Source organism: Budorcas taxicolor, chromosome 20 (genome assembly GCF_023091745.1).
Source record: "Budorcas taxicolor isolate Tak-1 chromosome 20, Takin1.1, whole genome shotgun sequence".
Taxonomy (NCBI): Eukaryota; Metazoa; Chordata; class Mammalia; order Artiodactyla; family Bovidae; genus Budorcas; species Budorcas taxicolor.
This window is the reverse complement of record NC_068929.1, coordinates 59,384,349-59,405,704: the sequence shown is the minus strand read 5'-3', so window position 1 is coordinate 59,405,704 and position 21,356 is coordinate 59,384,349. Positions and strand designations below refer to the sequence as shown.

Below are 21,356 nucleotides of genomic sequence, written 5' to 3'. Positions count from 1 at the left end.
TTTAGAACAGAGATTTTAAAAGGAAAAAAACCCCACATACAGCCTGCCAAGCCCTACACATTGGCCCTCCAAGTTTGCCTGCCAGACCAGTGGCATTGGCAGCACCTGAGAGCTTGTTAGAAATGCAGATTTTCAGGCCGCACCTGACATTTGCTGAGCCAGAAACTCTGGGTTGAGTCCTAGGAGTCAGTGATTTAATAAGTGTCTCCAGGGGATTCTGATGCCTGTTCAGTTCGGAGCATCAACTACCTACAGGTGGCTCAGAGGGTAAAGAATCCACCTGCAATGCAGGAGACCCGGGTTTAATCCCTAGGCTGGGAAGACCCTCTGGAGAAGGGAATGACAGCTCACTCCAGTATTCCTGCGTGGAGAATCCCATGGACAGAGAAGCCTGGCAGGTTGAACAGTCCATGGGGTCGCAAAGAGTCAGACACGATTGAGTGACTTTCACCCAGTCACTTTCACTTACTTTCACCCTACAGGTAGGGGTCTTGGTAGCAGGACACAAGGGTTTTACCACTGTCAATCTTTTTCCTTTTGGGGAAGGCATCTCCCTTCGTGCATGCATGCTAAGTCGCTTCAGTCATGCCCCTCTCTTTGCAGCCCCATGAACTGTACCCTGTCAGGCTCCTCGGTCCATGAAATTCCCCAGGCAAGAATACTGGAGTGGGTTGTTATTTCCTCCTCCAAGGGATCTTCCCAACCCAGGGATCAAACTCATGTGTCCTGCGTCCCCTGCATGGGCAGGCAGGCTCTTTACCACTAGTGCCACTGGGATGCCCTCTCCAAATGATGGGGTTGAGGACTTGCCTGGCGATCCCGTGGTTAAGAACCTACCATGCAAATACATGGGATGTGGATTTGATCTCTGAACTAAGATCCCACGTGCCATGGGGCAACTAAGCCCGCATGTTGCCGCTACTGAAGACTGCACACCACAACTGGAGAGTCGCTGTGTCATGACAAAAGATCTCGCATGATGCAACAAAGGTCCCACAACCAAGACCCAGTGCAGCCAAATAATTAATAATTAATGTTTTAAATGATGGGGTTTAACAATGGGTCCATCTAAGACATAGAGGTTCACAGAATCCTGCTGGCTGGCTGCACTGGTTTCAAGTACAGCTTCCTGAGCTCACCTCCAGAGAAGCTGTACCACTGGGTTCCAGGTTCCCCTGTATCACTGGGCAAGCCCAAGCATCCCCATCACTAGTCCCTCCAGCAGTTCTGATGTGTAGCCAGGACTGGAATCCACTAGAAGGCCTCCTGCAGTGCTAAAACATCACATCAGAAGTAACTGGGGAAAATGATCTGTCAGCTAAGTTTTCCTTCCAAGGACCAGATGGTTAACTTCAGGCTTTCTGACTCGCACACTGTGCTGCTATGGCTGGAACTCAGTCTCAGACAAACCAATGAATGGGCACGGCTGTGTCCAATACAACTTCATTAAATGCGACTTTCTTTATCATCTTTGTGTCATTAAAAAAAATCATTCTTTTGATGTTTCTCCAAACATCTAAAAATTTAAAAAGCATTCTTAGCTCATAAGCTATACGGAAATAGGCAGTAAGCACGGACCGTGGTTTGCCACTGTGCTTTAGCTCAACACAGAGTAATTATACCAACTTTACTTGGTTCAGTCAGGCTGTGTTCGTGACACATGTAACTTCAATACACACAGCTGCCTTCAAACAAGCTAAATGTTACTTCTTAGAGAAACACCAAGGTTTAATGTGCACACAGCACAAACGGACAGCTTGACAACTCAGAGTAATATACTGAACATACCGGTCATCTCAGAAAGCTTAGGCATGCCCTTCTAAGCAACATGCCTCCCAAGTACCCATGCAGTTTGAATCCTTACCTTTAAGACAGCAGTGCAATCAGTCTGAAATAAAAGCTGGAAGTCATTCATGCTTTCACTGCAGTTCTAAGTAACAGACACTTCTTACGCAGAAGTTATAAATGAGCCCCCTTTGTCTCCAAGGTGGGGCAGCTGTAACATACACACCCCTCCACTGCTCTGCCGTTCATGCAGCCCGGGTGGGGTCGTCCAAGCCACAGGACATGTGTGGGGCTGGAGGGGTGGACAAAAGAAGCTCGTTCAAGGGACACTGTCTTTGCCTGCATCCCAGGGTCTTATCCTTCCTTCGGTCCCCAACCCGCTTTCTCTTTCCTTGAGGTAGAAACAGGGAAGGTTTCATTAGAAACATAACTGAGTGGTTTGAACTCAAAGACCATTACTAATGGCCTCCATGCATGGAGCTCAGTGGAGGGATTTCAGGAAACTGCTTTACCACCGGGATTTCTCTCAATACGAATCAGAGACACCTTCACAGCATCTCACTGCCAGAAGGAGAGGTGCTTCTAAAAGTCCCGGGTTCTGTTCCAGACACGGAAAGAAAAGGAGGCCGGACTGCAGAAAAGAGGAAGATGCAGAACATGAAAGAACCAAACCCGTCTGCAGAGTCATAGCACTGAGAAGGCCAGGTCCTCCCGGGAGCCCCGACCTCACAGGGCAGGGAGCAGCCCAATAGGAAGGAGACAGCAAATGGTGTGGGAGGGGGTGGGCGGGATTTGTCTCACGCCACAATACCCACTGAGTCTGTGGTTCTCCACTTTCACCATGAACAACATCATCCAGGAACCTTGTTAAGTCACAGACCCCTGGACCGCACGCAGAGTTGGGGGTGCAGCAGGTCGGAAGTGGGACCGAGGAAGCTGTATCTTTCACAAGGGCCCCCATGACTGATTACAGCAGCTAGCCAGAGAATCACACAGAGACAGACACTGTACTAGCGTCTGCGACATTTAAACCCACAAGTCCCACTCAAACAGAGCATCTAACGAGAGGGTGAGACTAGAGAGGTAAAGACCAAGAAGACCAAAAACAGGTCAATTTCCCAGAGAAACAGGAAGACCCATGCACTTGGGGACCCCCTGGACGAGTGGACGGACAGAAGGAACTGAATTCACAGAGACAGGGCATCAGAGACATTCCACAAAACCATCTAAGTGTCCAGAAAAGCAGCTGTACAAGAAAAATCAAAGCCTAGAAATCATGGATAATATGAGCCAAGCTTTCTAAGCTCAGAATGCAAAAGTTGTGCCTTCTCAACAAATTTCAACTTTCCTACTGTATGGATAGGATGTTCATTCAGTCTATGAAACACTTGTGAGCTTGCGTGATTATTAAGTGGCACCCAGAAAGCTTCCTAAAAGCACACCGGGGTCCCAGGGGAGACTCTGAGTTCACAGTTTGGGGGCAGAGCCAAGGCTCTTGGCAAAAGCTTCCCAGTGAATGTACGGTGTGTCGGGGTTGATGCAAAGAGTTTTTACCTCTCTAGTCTCACCTTCTTCTTAGATGCTCTGTTTGAGTGTGACATGTGGGTTTAAATGTCGCAGATGCTAGTACAGTGTCTGTCTCTGTGTGATTCTTCGACTAGCTGCTGTAAACAGTCATCGGGGGCCCTTGTGAAAGATACAGCTTCCTTGGTCTCACTTCTTATCTGCTGCATCCCCAACTCTGCGTGCGGTCCAGGGGTCTGTGACTTAACAAGGTTCCTGGATGGTGCTGTTCATGGTGAAGGTGGAGAACCACAGACTCAGTGGGTATTGTGGCGTGAGACAAATCCCGCCCACCCCCTCCCACACCATTTGCTGTCTCCTTCCTGTTGGGCTGCTCCCTGCCCTGTGAGGTCGGGGCTCCTGGGAGGACCTGGCCTTCCCAGTGCTACTGGACTCATTGGAAAAGACCCTGATGCTGGGAAAGATTGAAGGCAAAAGGAGAAGGTGGGCAACAGAGGACAAGATGGTTAGATAGCATCACCGACTCAATGGACATGAATTTGAGCAAACTCCAGGAGATAGTGAAGGACAGGGAAGCCTGGTGTGCTGTTGTTCATGAGGTCACAGAGAGTTGGACACAACTTAGCAACTGAACAAGAGCAAGGTTGAGATCCCCTGGAGTAGGAAGTGGAAACCCACTCCAGGATTCTCGTCTGAAGAATTTCATGGACAGAGGAGCCCGCTGGACTACAGTCCATGGGGTCACAAAGAGTTAGACATGACTGAGTGAGGGTGCGCGCGTGTGCACACACAGACATACACACGGCTGAGAACCACTCTAGCAGAAGCCTGAAAGCAAGACTGTGAACACAAGGTGATGAAATGTTAAAATAAAAAAAAAGATGGGAATGTTCACTCGCCCTTCTGTTGCCCTGGAGCAATAAAACCAAATAAAGCAAAAAAACCACCACAAAGGAGGGACCTGGGTAGGTGGTCTGATAAGCCACCGATCTTGAAGAGCAACTTCAAGAGAAAACACAAAGGTCATGATCAGAAAGGAGCCAAGGATAGTCAACCCCGGGGACTGAAGAGGGAAAAGAAATGACCCCGGGGAACAGCCAGGATGGGGAGGCACAGGGCCTGAGAAAGTCAACAGGCAACAACCCCCATCACACACCATCTCCCCATCCCCCCTAACGTTCCTCCCAAAGAAGTAACGTCATCAAGTAGAAAGTCGATCAAGTCTGGATCCAAACCCCACCTCTATCAACTCATCACCGACCAAGCGCCGCTCTCAGACATGTTATTTCATGCAAGCTCCACCTTCATGTCAATAAATACAGCTGACCATGCCTTCTTACAGGAGTCACGAGGACTGAACAGAACAAACAGAAGGAATGTGCACCAGCACAGTGCCTGCTAGAGGGATGTCTCCCAGAAAATAGCACCCTCTCCCCTGTAACCCCTGGTGGCTCAGTCAGTAAAGAATCCGCTTGCAACGCAGCGGATGGGTGCAGGAGACCAGGGTTCCATCCCCAGGTTGGGAAGATCCCTGGGAGGAGGAAATGGCAACCCATTCCAGTATTCTTGCCTGGGCAATCCCCTGGACAGAGGAGCCTGGTGGGCTACAGTCCATGGGGTCGCAAGAGTTGGACACAACTGAGCAACTAAACCACCCCTTTACCCATCCTCAATGCCAACCCTCATGAGGAGGACATGGCTTAGAAGTGGGGTGTCTCCATTTACCACAGCTCTCCAGGGAGGCGACCTTGGGAAGAATGCGGTGGAGAACTCAGCACATGCAGGAGAGGTCTGTCACACCCTCCTGAGCCTTGCATTGCAGGTACTACCGTAGGTCTCTGTAGAACACTGAGAAACCAATTCCCTGTGCATATTACTGAGTCTTTCAGAAAACTAGTTCCAAATAACAGGCCCATAAATGAATTTCTCAAATGCATTTGCACCTCCATCACAAGCCAACAACTGCCTAAATTTGTTCTAATAAATGGCCTCTGCATTTTCTATCGAAATTACACCCAGCATCCAATGGTGCTATGTCTGCCTGCCATACATAATTTTCTGAACTATTTTTGGTTTCAAACAAGATCTTCACATCGACTTTTCACATAATGATACTTATAATAAAGGTATAGTAGTTAAGCCTCAAAAAAATAAATAAATAAACAAAACTGAGTTTTGATTTAATCAGTTTTCGACATCTCTCTTCCAAAGTTACCACCTGGTCTGAGCTTAGCATCCAACATTAATGAAAACTATTTTTTCAGCATTCATAGGTATCAAGAATGCAAGGCACCATCCTACTCACCCTCAAACATGAGCAATCTGAGTTCCTCACCTATCTACAAAATTGAAAGCAACCAAAGATCCAATGGTACAAAACCACTGAAAGAGACCATGGATCCAGTGGTACAAAATGCCAGCCCGTTTCTGCTTGGACACACGTGTCGCAGGACCAGGAATCCCGGGGACTGCAGAAAGGGTCTGGACATACCACAGGCTCACAGAGGCACAAGCCAGCTGAGCGACCCAGAGCAGAGCCTGGAATCCAGAGGTTGACCGAAGAGGAGATGCCCAGGCAGGGCAGAGTCAGGCCTGAGTCCAAATAAACAGATCAAGCCAAAGGAATGGGGAGAGGAGGCTCATTCAACAAACCCGGGGAAGAAAGAAGAGGCCAAAGTCGAGAAACAGCCACAAAGGAAAAAATCAATAAGCTGACCCAACCGGGAACAGGGAGCCACAGAAGGTCATGACCCTAGGCAGAAACCATTTACTCCTTCCTGCAAAATCGTGTGTGTCTGTGTGTGTGTGTGTCTGTGTGTGTCTGTGTGTCTGTGTGTGTGTGTGTGTGTGTGTGTGTATCTGTGTGTGTGTGTGTCTGTGTGTGTCTGTGTGTGTGTTCAACTAGAGGCTCACTGGGGCCAGTAAATACTGTTTACAGAGATCCAACCCTTCCCTACCCATCCACCCACCCGATGGGGATGCCAGACAGGGAGGGGCCTGGCTGTTCAGTCCAAATGGTCTAGGCTGAGGGGAAAGGCAAAAGCCTACTCTGAAAGCAAAGGTCAGAAATAAACTGGATTCACTTAAAGGAGCAGGGAGACAGGCCCCAGGGACAAGGGTTTCTTAAGGTCTTGTATGTGTTAGTCGCTCAATCATGCCCAATTTTATGTGACCCCATGGACTGTAGCCCTGCCAGGCTCCTCTGTCCATGCCATTCTGCAGACAAGAATACTGGAGTGGGTAGCCATTCCCTCCTCCAGGGGACTGTCCTGACCCAGGGATTGAACTTGGGTCTCCCAAATTGCAGGCAGATTCTTTACCATCTGAGCCATTACTGATGGATTTTTCAGATGTTGGGAATAGGGCAGGTAATGGAAATGGTGTGCACCCTTGGCAAGCTAAGGTGTATGACACTTGATACAACTCACACTCATTAGAAAACACCAATGTACCTAATAGTATTTGTTACTGTGAGCTGCATCCTATTTCACTGTAGATGTTGAAATACCTAGAACCATCTCAGGTTTCAAAATGTCAAACTGTGGGAAAATACTCTGAACCAAACTCAACAGCCAACCACTCCTCCTCAAAAAACAAAAGTGTATGTTATATGGTTTTGGAGTCTATCAAGTAAAATAATTCCTTTGAAAAAGTCATTCCTTTTAATTATTTTCAATGGCTCTTTATTTTGCTCTGGCCTTGTACAGCCTAAGGGTGGTTCTTACATGGCCAAGACAGAAATAATCCAGCCAAACTCCCAACATGACTCTTCTGACGAGGAGGTTTTTTCTTCTGTCACTTGTGGTCCTTTCAGACTTGTGATTTCCTCCTTAAAATGTAATATGATAACAGCCTCAACAGAGCACACATCCTTCTAATGATGCGTCCTCCTAACTGGCTCCGTGCTGACTGCAAATAGAGCTTCAGAGGCATTCAGCATTCAAGTGTCTTCATGGGCCAGCTCTGCTCCCTGATGCTGAAGTGAAACAGTGTTAGTTGCTCACTTGTGTCCAGCTCTCTGCAACCCCATGGACTGTGGCCCACCAGGCCCCTCTGTCCATGGAATTCTCAAGGCAAGAATACTGGAGTGGGTTGCCATTTCCTTCTCCAGGGGATCTTCCTGACCCAGGGATCAAACCCAGGTCTCCTGCACTGCAGGCAAACCCTTTACCATTTGAGCCACCAAGAAAGCCCGAAGCGCTAAGGACCCAGCAATGACAGATTCCCATTCTCAGAAAGCTTGCTGAGGAGACATAGGAAAAAAAAAAAAAACAACAGATAAAAAGTCAAGGTAATGGTCCTCTTGGAAACAGGTTGGAAATGCCTCTGTGGAAAGGTCTTCGTCTGAGTGTTCATCCCTGGGTGCAGGTGGGCAGGACCAGAAGCATCTCTGCAGGAACCAGGTTCTCGAAAATGAAATACAAGCCCTCAGCCTGCATGAATGACAACCTCTTCCCAAGTTACAGAAAGCAAGTGTCTAAGCAGAGCTATGCAGATTTACAAATATGCACTTTTTTTTTTTCCTGGAGCTAAGTGCACCAACAATCAGACATTGTTTTTTTTTTTTTTTTTTCCCTCTATATTCCCAGAGTAAAAATTAATGGAAACATCTGACTTTCCATCTTTGAGCCACAAGATGCCAAACCAGATTCTTGGAAGAGATCTACAGAGTCAATCACATGGTTTTCAGGCCAAAAAACATTTTTCTTTCCCACTCTAAACCAAGTCAGTTGGACAAACTGTATTTTACTTGATCTGTAAGCAAGACAAAGCTCCAGTGGCATTCAGTCTCTGGAGTATATTCTGACTCTAAGAAACTCCATGGGCTTGTGTTTAATATCCATCTCAGAGACGGGTATTTTCAGGATGAAACAGCGAAATGTGGGAAAAGCACAGAGAATTTAAGAGCTTCCCAGCTCAATGCTGACTTTTTAATACAGCTGCACTGCTTTTATGGCAGTGAATTCCAAGAATAACAGATGGACCCATTCTGAAGTTAACAAAAGAAACCAAATACATCTGATTTTTTAAAAATTATCTGCCACTTCTCACCAGCACCTCCCTCTTCCCTCTCATTTTTTGGATGACTGTGCAGCCACCTTCCTCTTGAAAAGGGCCCTTCATCCACCATAGGGGTGGGGGCTGTCCACCCCCGAGCACACATCATAAGCTCAGTGCCAAACGAACTTTGGGGGTTAGCAGATTCCAGTCACCATCTAATTCTCCATCCTTGGACTCTGGAGCTAAGTCGACAATACTTCTTTCTTGGGATTAACGTAAACACACTACTATATATAACATAATCAACAAGGACCTACTGTATAGCACAGGGAACTCCGCTCAGTATTCTCTAATAACCTATACGGGAGAAGAATCTGAACAAGGACAGACACGTGTACACGCATAACTGAATCACTCTGCTGTGCACCCGAGACCAGCCCAACATTGTAAATCACCTATGGTGCTGGCGGTGTAGTTGCTCAGTCGTGTCCGACTCTCGCGGCCCCATGGACTGCGGCCCGCCAGGCTCCCCTGTCCATGAGATTCTCCAGGCAAGAATACTGGAGTGGGGTGCCATTTCCTTCTCCAGGGGATCTTCCTGACCTAGGGATCAGACCCACATCTCCTGCACGGCAGGCGATTTCTTTCCCAACTGAGCTACAAGGGAAGCCCCAAAAGAAACTATACTCCAATATAAAATAAAATTTAAAAAAAAAACACACATCAAAACAAAGCAGTTCTTTCTGACAGTGTCTATTCCTTACGGAATACAAACCAGAATGTCTAATGCACTTTTATATCCAGGAGCAGCACAAAAAAGGTATCCCAGAGGAAAGTAGGTTAAAAACAAATTGCTTAGGAAGTTAGTGCTTACTGGTTACAGAGTTTCTGCTTAGGATGATGAAAAAGTTTTGGAAATAGTGGTAATGGTTGCACACATTATGAATGTAATCAAAGCCACTGAATCATAAACGCAACAACAGTTCCAAGAGTCAACTTTATATTTACCACAATAAACACATATACACAAGAAAACCCAAGTTCCAGTTCAAATGATTAGTTGTAGACTTATCCATCCATTTTTCTTTCAACTCAAAGTCAGACATTTATTGGGAGTCAGGCAGAGAAAGACAAAATCAAGAGCTAGCATGGTCATGTGGAATAAACAAAACAAATGATACAAATGAACTTATTTACAAAACAGACTCACAGATTTAGACAAGGAATTTATGGTTACCTGGAATGTGAAGTCAAGTGGGCCTTGGAAAGCATCGCTACAAACAAAGCTAGTGGAGGTGATGGAATTCCAGTTGAGCTGTTTCAAACCCTGAAAGACGATGCTGTGAAAATGCTGCACTCAATATGCCAGCAAGTTTGGAAAACTCAGCAGTGGCCACAGGACTGCAAAAGGTCAGTTTTCATTCCAATCCCAAAGAAAGGCAATGCAAAAGAATGCTCAAACTAACGCACAATTGCACTCATCTCACATGCTAGTAAAGTAATGCTCAAAATTCTCCGAGCCAGACTTCAGCAACACCTGAACCGTGAACTTCCTGCTGTTCAAGCTGGTTTTAGAAAAGGCAGAGGAACCAGAGATCAAATTGCCAACATCTGCTGGATCATGGAAAAAGCAAGAGAGTTCCAGAAAAATATCTATTTCTGCTTTATTGCCTATGCCAAAGCCTTTGACTGTGTGGATCACAATAAACTGTGGAAAATTCTGGAAGAGATGGGAATACCAGACCACCTGACCTGCCTCTTGAGAAATCTGTATGCAGGTCAGGAAGCAGCAGTTAGAACTGGACATGGAACAACAGACTGGTTCCAAATAGGAAAAGAAGTGCATCAAGGCTGTCTATTGTCACCCTGCTTATTTAACTTCTATGCAGAGTACATCATGAGAAACGCTGGACTGGAAGAAACACAAGCTGGAATCAAGATTGCCGGGAGAAATATCAATAACCTCAGATATGCAGATGACACCACCCTTATGGCAGAAAGTGAAGAGGAACTAAAAAGTCTCTTGATGAAAGAGAAAGTGGAGAGTGAAAAAGTTGGCCTAAAGCTCAACATTCAGAAAATGAAGCTCATGGCATCCAGTCCCATCACTTCATGGGAAATAGATGGGGAAACAGTGGAAACAGTGTCAGACTTTATTTTTTGGGGCTCCAAAATCACTGCAGATGGTGACTGCAGCCATGAAATTAAAAGACGCTTACTCCTTGGAAGAAAAGTTATGACCAACCTAGATAGTATATTCAAAAGCAGAGACACTACTTTGCCGACTAAGGTCCGTCTAGTCAAGGCTATGGTTTTTCCAGTGGTCATGTATGGATGTGAGAGTTGGACTGTGAAGAAGGCTGAGCGCCGAAGAATTGATGCTTTTGAACTGTGGTGTTGGAGAAGACTCTTGAGAGTCCCTTGGACTGCAAGGAGATTCAACCAGTCCATTCTGAAGGAGATCAACCCTGGGATTTCTTTGGAAGGAATGATGCTAAAGCTGAAAGTCCAGTTCTTTGGCCACCTCATGCGAAGAGCTGACTCACTGGAAAAGACTCTGATGCTGGGAGGGATTGGGGGCAGGAGGAAAAGGGGACGACAGAGGATGAGATGGCTGGATGGCATCACTGACTCGATGGACGTGAGTCTGAGTGAACTCTGGGAGTTGGTGATGGACAGGGAGGCCTGGTGTGCTGCGATTCATGGGGTCGCAAAGAGTCGGACACAACTGAGCGACTGAACTGAACTGAACTGAAGGGGAGCATGGAGGGATAAATTCGGAGCTTGGGATTAACACATTATACATACCCTACTTTATATAAAATAGCCAACCTATAGCACATATATAGTGTATATATATGTATATATAGTATATATTCATTATGCTGAATAGTCACTATCTGTGATAATCTACAAAAAAAATCTGAAAAAGAATACTATCTATACATGTATAAATTACTTTGCTGTACATTTGAAACTAACACAACATTGTAAATTAACTGTACTTCAACTTAAAAACTGGTGAAAATTTTTTTTTAAGATTTGGACATTTGTAGCAGAGATCGTAGCAAATATTTTAGACACCCATCCCAAAAGCTGAAAACCCAAAAGGAATACAAATTTCACAGCTGTTAACACATACACATACCCACAACAGAATTCAAGCCCAAAAGTCAGAGCTGTATATCCTTTGAGGGACATGTTTTGCCTCTCAACGGGACTGCAAAAAAAAAAACAAAAAAAAACCTTCTTTGTTCAACTTACTGTCATCAGAAAAATTCTATCTTTAAATCAAACACATTGATAAGCTAAAACACACAGTTAAAATAGAGGGCAACCTACTCCAGTATCCTTGCCTAGAAAAATCCATGGACAGAGGAGCCTGGTGGGCTACACTCCATGGGGTTACAGAGAGTCAGACATGACTGACTGAGCATGCACACACACACACTCTTAGGCTCAAACAGAGTGGTCACAGAGTCAGACGTGACTGAGTGTGCACAAGCACGCACACATAACACACCCCACACTATTAGGGTCAACCACAGAAAACTGCAAATATTCAACTCTTTCATCCTACAGAGATGGCAACTTCCCACAGTTCAACCACACCCACAGGTTAATCTGGCCGAAAGCACCAGCTGCAATTCAAGGGCCACCGGAGGCTTGAGAGGCTAACATGAGGGAAAATACGTTTCTTTCAAGGGAAAAAAACAAGTTCCTCAAAAGCTTCCCCCAAATCAGTGCATTAATATGAGAATGCCTCTCTTTATGAAAAAGGAGGAAAAAGGTTGAGAAGGAGCTAGAATACACATTTTGTTTTTTTAAAAATAATGTAAAAGCAAGGGAGTCCTGTGCCGGCCACAGAAAGAAATCTGTCCTGTGGTCCCAGACTCCGGCTCTGAGCATCACTGAAAGCATCTGAAAGACACTACTTCTACACCATTAACGTCCTCCAAGCTCCTTCTCCTGCATCTTCCTAAGTTGAGTTGTCTCCTTGTTGGTTCTGGAGCTGCCTGGGGGGATCCCAGATGGCCCCACCTGACGTGGGGATGCTAAGCCAACTGCAGCTCACTCACTCCCCAGGCACTCTCAGAGAGGGGGCTGGCAGGCAAGATGTCTTTACCCGGCAGCTGCCTCAGCCAACAGCTGGTTCTGCCTGCGAAGTCAGGAATGCCACTTCTGCAGCTGCTGACAAGGGTGGGCGTCCCTGGGCTCCCGGGGGCCCGCGTGCACAGCCAGCTTCCTTGCAGATCAAACTCTTAACTCAGTTAAAAGATGGAGGCTCCATCACTTCCCTTCCAAAAGCTGATCTGACCTGTTCCATCAAGCTGAAATCACTGAGCGCGAGCTGTCTGATTCCTAACAATCAGTAGAGCTTCAGGCTGACATTTGGACTGTGAGATGGGAGACTTGCTAGGGGGTCCCATGGTCAAGTTCCCAGCCCTCCACAGGCTTGAGGGAGATTCCCCTGCTCCACACAGAGGGCTCGTACAGGGTGTGGCGAGGTCCCAAAGCTGCCACATCCAGATGCCATTCAAGGGCACCAATGTGGGCAAAGTGAAGGAGTGAAAAAAAGCAAAGAAAAGCAGCTGCATAGAGCAGAAATTGTATGAAAAATAATCAAAAAAGTATGCAAGGAAAAAAATCACTATACTAACTCATCATCAAATTTCACAAAATTAGGCCCATAGTGATGCCCACTGTTGGATGGCATCACCAACTCAATGGAGATGAGTTTAGGTAAACTCCGGGAGTTGGTGATGGACAGGGAGGCCTGGCGTGCTGCAGTCCATAGGGTCTCAGAGAGTCGGACTTGACTGAGCAACTGAACTGAACTGAGGCCCACAGCATTAATTCCAACAAGTCAAAGTGAAAGTCAAACCCGAAAAGGTTACAGATGGCGTTAAATGGGAGAAGTGATTATTAATAATCACGGGTGATGTTTCCTCTCTGGCCTGAGGAAGTCTTTCTGGGTGGGGTTGAGGGAGGCGGTACAACTTGAGAGTACCAGTCAGTCTAACGGCCATTTTGTCAATTAATAAAATGACAGGAACAACATTTAAAACCAAGTCTGTTTCGACATATTGCAAATAAGCGAAGGGCACAGAGGAGGGCATGGCAACCCACCCCAGTACTCTTGCCTGGAGAAGTCCAGGGACAGAGGAGCCTGGCGGGCTATAGTCCATGGGGTCTCAAAGAGTCAGACACAACTGAGTGATTAACGCTTTCACGCTTTCACAGAGTAGGGCATTTACTTGTCGACTGGGATGACAAATTCCCCAGCCAGTCTATTTCAAAAGACCCCACAGAGGGACAAGGCAAACAAAACAGCCAACAGGATGGTTTCAGACAGTTATAAAGTCCTGAAGTTGACCGGGGCAACTTAAAGAACTTTCCCTTAAAATCTAATCAGGTAAACTGCTATCACTCTAAGCTATTTCAGAGCTTTCAAATTAGGCTCTTTTCAGGACATATCATAAAATAGTTCTCTCTCAAAGTGAAAAATCTAATCAAGACGTTATCAGTAAATTCTACACTGTTTCAAAAGGATGCTTCCTGGATTGCCCACCATGCCTGGTGAACATTATGGAAAAGACACACGTTTAGTGCCAGCTTCCATCCTATCCTCTTGACCAGAGTCGATGCTACAGCCAGATCTGCTCCCTATAGAACCTGGGACCCGTGGTGCTCTTTCCTACATCTCTGTTCAAGGCGTGCTGTGCCAACAGACAAGTCATGGCTCGCTTCTGGAGCACGTGCTGACCTGCCCACGTGCTTCCTCCTCCGGAGGCCACAACTACGCATTTTTTCAACACAGCACGTTCGCATGTTGCTCGCACATTTCTTTTTCCATCTGCAAATACTTCACGGCGAGTATAACATAAGTTATGAGTCAACTGGGAACGCTTTGGTCCTCTGTATTCCCGGGACCAACCTACAGTAGTTTAAGCTTTGGCCTGGGATGGAATTTTAGATTAATATAAAAGTTATCTCCCTGAGGGGAAAAAATATAGAACAACTGAGCACATGTGCAAAATCTGAAGAGATGGAATGAAAGAAGAAAAGAAGGCCCTTCAGGGCTCTTACCAAAAGAACACAGTATTATCTCCGACCTACCCCACGGCCCCGCCGCCCCATTTCAGGATTTTAGTTACTTGTGGCTCTGCTTGGTTTCCAACACAAAAACAGGATTTTGAAAACTGCTCTTTAATCCATCTGAGCATTACTTCACTGCAGTCAGCACAATCCCAGGTCACACTTCAGGTGAAGTAACTGCTGGAATTAGGGGGTGCACACAGGGAAAACAGGCTTCCCTGGAGACTCAGAGGGGGAAGAATTTGCCTGCAACGCAGGACACCCTGCGTTTGATCCCTGGGTTGGGAGGATCCCCTGGAGAAGGAAACAGCAACCCACTCCAGTATTCTTACCTGGAAAATCCCATGGACAGAGGAGCCTGGTGGGCTATATACTCCATGGGGTCGAACAGGGTCAGACAGGTCTGAGTGATTCACTCACACGCACACACACACAGAAAGGGGCTCAGGCAGTAATGAAAGCCATGGGGGTGGCTGTCAATAAAACTGAAGCGTCACTCAGTCACCCACCACTCACCTGCTATGCGGCCCAGGTTCTAACAGGCCACGAGTCAGTACCAGTCCATGACCCAGAGGATGGAAACCCTTGATGTAGGAGGAAAGAGCACGTCCCACTCCTCACTGGAGAAGCAAAGACTCTAAGGCAGTTCACCACAATGTCTCGTAAATCCACTCCAAATGTGGACCACGGACCAGCGGCACCCACACCACCAGGAAGCTGGTGAGAAATGCAGACTCTCAGCACTACCAACCCCCGCCCCCCCCACCCCGGACCCGCCAACCAGAATCTGCATCAGAAACAAGACCCCCGGGTGATTCCTGTATGTAGGGTTTGGGAGGCACTGCTCTAAACCAAGGGAGACTCAGCTAACAGTCTGAAAGCTGTTCATGGATTCTGAGAGGTCATATTTTGGTAGCATAAAGATACAGAAAATACCCATGAGATAGCTTTTACCTATTATCATTTGATCAAACACTGGTATCTTTTTAATTTAAAATTTATTTAAATTTTGGCAGGGGATGGAATTCCAGATTGTGCTGAATGGAAGAAGGAAACAGGCCCTTCAGGGCTCTCACCAAAAACAATACAGCATTAACTCCTCTGCACCCCACGGCCCTGTGGTCCCATTTTAGGGACCCATTTGTGAATTTTTATAATAGATAGATTTATTAATTTAGTTGCACATTGCCTTTTAACCTCACAGAGACCTGACTTAGAAATAATCCGCTCTTCCACACAAATTTCATGAAATAATTTTGTTCAGCCTCTTCTCACCCATGTAAGACATCAGTGTTTTTGTCATCACCAGAACCCCTTGCTGAATCACCTAACAGGTTTCTAGAATTCATCATCATCACTTTGGTTAAAGATGTTGAAGGCATAGCACTTTAAAAAACCTGCATATGATTCTGTCCCTATAAAAATACATCCCAACCACAAGCAGCCATTCTCCTGATACTAGCATGGCTGATGTCCTTCATCTGTCCTGTGGCTTATCCGTGACGTGATCCCTAACCACACTGCCTTTGTGTTGTTGTTTAGTCGCTAAGTCGTATCTGACTCTTTTGAGACCCCATGGACTGTAGCCTGCCAGGCTCCTCTGTCCATGGGTTCTCCAGGCAAGAGTACTGGAGTGGGTTGCCATGCTCTCCTCTGGGAGATTTTCCCGACCCAGGGATTGAAACCGTTTCTCCTGCTTGGCAGGTGGATTCTTAACCATTGAGCCACCAGGAAAGCAAACTGCTTTTAATTACCTTTAAAAGACTTGTTTACAACATGCCAACACTTAAAATTGTGAGGGTCTAATCCCAAGAATAACTGCTAAACCTTGTAACATTCTCTATCATTCTTTCTCTTTTAGCCAGGTGTCCTTTGCATTAATTGCTCAGCCATGTCCGATTCTTTTGTAATCCCATGGACTAGTCTGCCAGGCTCCTCTGTCCATGGGGATTCTCCAGGCAAGAATACTGGAGTGGGTTGCCATTTCCTTCTCCACAGGGTCTTCCAAACCCAGCGATCAAACCTGGGTCCTCCTTCATTGCAGGCCGATTCTTTACTGTCTGAGTCACTAGAGAAGCCCTAAGCAACCTTTCAGTTCAGTTTAGTCGCGTCCGACTGTTTGCGACCCCATGGATCATAGCACGCCAGGCCTCCCTGTCCATCACCAACTCCCGGAGTTCACTCAGACTCACGTCCATCAAGTCGGTGATGCCATCCAGCCATCTCATCCTCTGTCATCCCCTTCTCCTCCTGCCCCCAATCCCTCCCAGCATCAGAGCCTTTTCTAATGAGTCAACTCTTCACATGAGGTGGCCAAAGTACTGGAGTTTCAGCTTTAGCATCATTCTTTCCAAAGAAATCCCAGGGCCAATGTCCTTCAGAATGGACTGGTTGGATCTCCTTGCAGTCCAAGGGACTCTCAAGAGTCTTCTCCAACACCACAGTTCAAAAGCATCAATTCTTCGGCACTCAGCCTTCTTCACAGTCCAACTCTCACATCCATACATGACCACAGGAAAAACCATAGCCTTGACTAGACGGATCTTTGTTGGCAAAGTAATGTCTCTGCTTTTCAATATGCTATCTAGGCTGGTCATAATCCTTGGTGGTTATGCCTGTTACATTCTGCTGTGAAACTGTGCTGTCAGGGTAGGAAGAAGTAGTTCAGAAGAAAAAGAAACAAGAAGTCTTTCGGCCACTGCCAGCTCTCGAGCCACGTCAGATCCACGTGTTTCCAACCTGTCTCACTTTCCTCATATTTCAAATCACTTCCTACATGGGTAACAAAGTTAATTACAGTTGTTATACTTGGGAATGACAGAGCAGACAACGTAAGACCAAGGGTTGATGACCGATTAAAGACTCCCAGGTTGGGAGTTGCTTTCATGTTTAAGTATATACTTTTCTGGTTTAGTTCTTTCTGAAACCCACGGTCCATAAATACAAGTCAAGAGGGAACAAAACTGCTGGCTTGACCATCCCTTTCAACGCTGAGGGCTACCCATCGACCAGCTGGCAACAGTGTCACACAACACCAACTGCTGATATAGGCGGTAAGCTTAGAGGCTGTTAAAAATGCTGTGCGAGAAGCCTCTGCTGAGCAAAGCGTAGTTCAATAGGAATCGAGAGCATCTTTGGAATATTGAGGATGCTACGTTAAATAAAACAAGCCAATAACAAAAAAGGACAAAAACTATGATTGCACTCATATAAGTATTGAAAAGAATCAAAATTATAGAGCTAGAAAGCAGAAAGGTGGTTACCAAGGACTGGGGGAATTACACGTTTGTTGGATACACTGTCTCAGTAGACTATCACAAGGTGGAAAAGTTCAAGAGACCTACTGCCCAACAACGGGAATGCACTCTACAGCTACTGAACGGTACACTTCAACACGGTTAAAATGGGAGTTTTAACATTATGTGCTTTGCATCACAATTTTTTAGAGGAAAAAGGTGGGGGGTGGGAAATAAAGTATCTTTGGGATTAAAAGTAAGTTGGAAAAAAAAGAATTCCACTAAGCTCTGTCAGGTCAGATACACTTCTTAAATTATTCTGTCTTTTTCCATCATCTTGAGAAGTATGTACAAGGACTGAAAGGAGCTGAATTCTCATCCGGGGAAAGGGAGAAGGCAAGACACAAAAATGCTGGCCAGGTCTTTTGGTCCTTAGTTTATAGATCACATCACCCTACCTGAGAACCTGCTGAGAAGGAGCCCCGACTGTGCAGCGGTGGCTGTAAGACAGGTGGTCTCTTCGGCCCCCTCTCCCTGCCCCCAGCACCTCTACTCTGTATCTGCATATCACACCTGCGTCGTCACCACCAGATAAATCCTGAAGAGCATTCAAGATGCTCAGATGAAAAAGGAACTGAGAAACTGCCAAACAGCCCAGAAACATCACTGCTTATCAAGCCAAGAAATGAGGAGTGTACGACCAAGAGGCTCATCTCTGCTCAAGGTCTCGATAACCAAGGAGCCCATCAGCCGCACACTACAGAACACTGACCTTGAAGCGTCTGTTCTCAAAGCAACTCGCCAACAAAATTCAGAAACTATGGATTTTAAATACTGGCACACAACCTCCTTTCGTTTCTTTATGTCTTAAATTTTAACATGCCTCTGAAGGAGGGACCCACTTGTATAATATTAAAATTTGTTTCCTTCGGGATTAACGAACTACTCTATATGAAATAAACAATAGGCACATACTGTATAGCACAAGGAACTGTATTCAATACCTGCTAATAATCTATAAGGGAAAAGAACTTGAAATATATATATACGTATTTACATATAACTGAATCACTTTGCTGTATACCCGAAACTAACACAACATTGTAAATTAACTATATATGTGTCTGTGTGTGCACTCAGTCATTCAGTCGTGTCTGATTCTTTATGACCCCATGGACGGTAGCCCACCAGGCTCCTCTGTCCATGGGATTTCCCAGGCAAGAAAACCAGAACGAGTTGCCACTTCCTACTCCAGGGGATCTTCCCGACCCAGGGATCCAACTTGCATCTCTTGTGTCTCCTGCATTGGTAGGCCCATTCTTTACCACTGAACCACCTGGACTTCAGGTTTTTGTTTTGTTTTGTTTTTTTTGTAAATTGGTTTCCTTATAAAATGGAGAAGCTAGGCTCCTTTCCAACTGTCCAAATACAATCAATGGGCCAGTTTGTAGATTCAAGAATTCGTTCTCAGTCGTTTTCACTTGTTTTACGCTAAAGAATGGGCACCCTGGAGCAGTGGTTCCTACAGACAGAGGAGCTTCTTCAGTTGCTTCACAAGGTGGATAAGGAGGCTCAGGAGACGTGGTTTGCTCCATCCTGTCTTTATAGGGACCAGGGCAACGCTACAGTCTCACTGGCAGACCAGTACTCCCAACACTAGCCAAGTTTACAAACTTGAAGGGAAGGTCGCCATGAAACCAGTTACCACCCTATGCTTCTGCTTCGTCCTGATCCCCAGGAAGGAAACTAGCCGAGGGCAGTGTTCTGTCCTGTCCTGGTTGGGACACTTTGCATTCCATTTGGGAGAATTTTTTACTGTGTCTCTCACACACTCGAGGTGTGGATCACACGTTCCTTTTAGGATTCTGTTTCATCACTGAGAAAAGATGCCTAGGGCATGAGGGGGTGGGGAGTGGACACACATGCCCTTACTCAGGGCCCCCCGAGGAAGCGAACACGGCTGGTTCAAAGCTGCAGGCTCTCTGCTCACCTGACCATAGTCCGTCTGGAAGACCACAACGCCCTCCGCGCAGGAATTTACAGTACTGGGGAAATGCTGGCCATTTTCTCTCAGCCAGACTCGCGTTCCCTGTAAATAAAACAGACAAAATATAACTATGTGTTGGAACTGTACTTTGAGGCAAAACACCACCCATAAAATTACTATACTTAACTAAATTCCTTAAAAATCACTTTTTGAAAAGCAAATGTCTTTCTCAAATAAGCAAGGAATGAAGCTTCAAAGAAAGCATCACCCACAGCCTTGTGTGTTAGCTGAGCAGCCGTGTCCGACTCTTTGTGAGCAGCCCTCCAGGCTCCTCTTGTCCACAGGATTTTCCAGGCAAGGATACCGGAGTGGGTTGCCATTTCCTTCTCCAGGGGATCTTCCCGACACGGGGACTGAACCCAGGTCTCCTGCGTTGCCAGTGGATTCTTTACCATCTGAGCCACCAGGGAATCCCAGATATACCCACAGCCTTACATATATACAGTGTGACTGAGAGCCCCACGAGACAGAAGAAGAAAAGGACAGAGAAAATCACACTAAAATGCAACTGATTTCTGTGGATTATCTCATTTCATTCACACACACCCTTTGAGGCAAGCATCATTATCATCCCATTGTATAGATGGAGAAGTGGAAATCCAGAGGTAGCTTGCCCAGCATCTCACATGAAGAAACTGCAAGTTTAATCAGGTCACCACACTGCTTCGCCCCAAGTTCAGAACTCTACAGGACGTCCAGGCTCCAACTTCCCGAATCCAAGCCCCATGCACTGGGCCCACTTGGAGGGCACGGACTTCCTCCTTGTGTAAAATCCACTGACCTCTCCAAAAGAGTGATTCCGTTTTAGTAAGTATTACAACCCAGTCCCACTGGTATGAATTTTGGCAGGATTCCACCAGATAACAAATGCACCCCAAAGGTTGGAATTACAGCCCAAGAGATAGCAACTTCTAGAACCTACTGTTTTAATCTAGGGCAAAATGTTTTGGCATCGATTTTATTTCTCTTTTTTTACTTCCCCACTGGATAAATGAAATGACAATCAAAATACTTAGCTTTCCAATGCTGAATTTCCTCTTTCTTTGATTTCCCAACATGAAAACCGTTTGTTTTCAAGGACAAGTGATAAAAATGTTTGCAGAAATTACTGGGTGTTCACTGGTCATTCAAATTATAAACAGTTACCTTTATGGCAATTCTTATACATGGTGATGGGAATGTAAATTTGTGCAGCCACTATGCAAACAGTATGAAGTTTCCTTAAAAAACTAAAGTGGAACTACCACATAATCCAGTAATTCCACTCCTGAGTATATATCCAGAAAAGAAAAAAAACATTAGTTCCAAAAGATACATGCACCTCAGTGTTCACAGCAGCACTATTTACAATAGCCAAGACCGGAAAGCAACCCAAGTGCCCATCAGACAACTGGATAAAGAAGATGTGATGGATAGATACATGAAAATTACTCAGTCATAAAAAATAATGAAATCCTGCCATTTGCAGCAATGTGGATGGACCTAGAGGAATTATGTTTAGTAAAGTCAGAGAAAGACAAATACTGTATGATATTACTTATATATGGAGTCTAAAAAAAATAATACAAACAAACGTATATGCAAAATAGAAACAGACTCACAGGCATGGAAAACAGACTAATGGTTACCAAAGGGAAAAAGGAGGGAAGAGGGACACATTAGGG

The 21,356-nt window shown here is 45.7% G+C and overlaps 1 protein-coding gene across 1 annotated transcript in view; it reads right to left on the bottom strand.

Annotated features, from left to right (window-relative positions):
* MYO10 (myosin X) overlaps positions 1-21,356 on the bottom strand; it is a 256,779-nt gene that overhangs the window by 182,600 nt on the left and 52,823 nt on the right. The window contains exon 2 of the mRNA XM_052659151.1: positions 19,636-19,734. Coding sequence (XP_052515111.1) covers positions 19,636-19,734 — 99 coding nt within the window. The remainder of the gene's footprint in view (positions 1-19,635; positions 19,735-21,356) is intronic.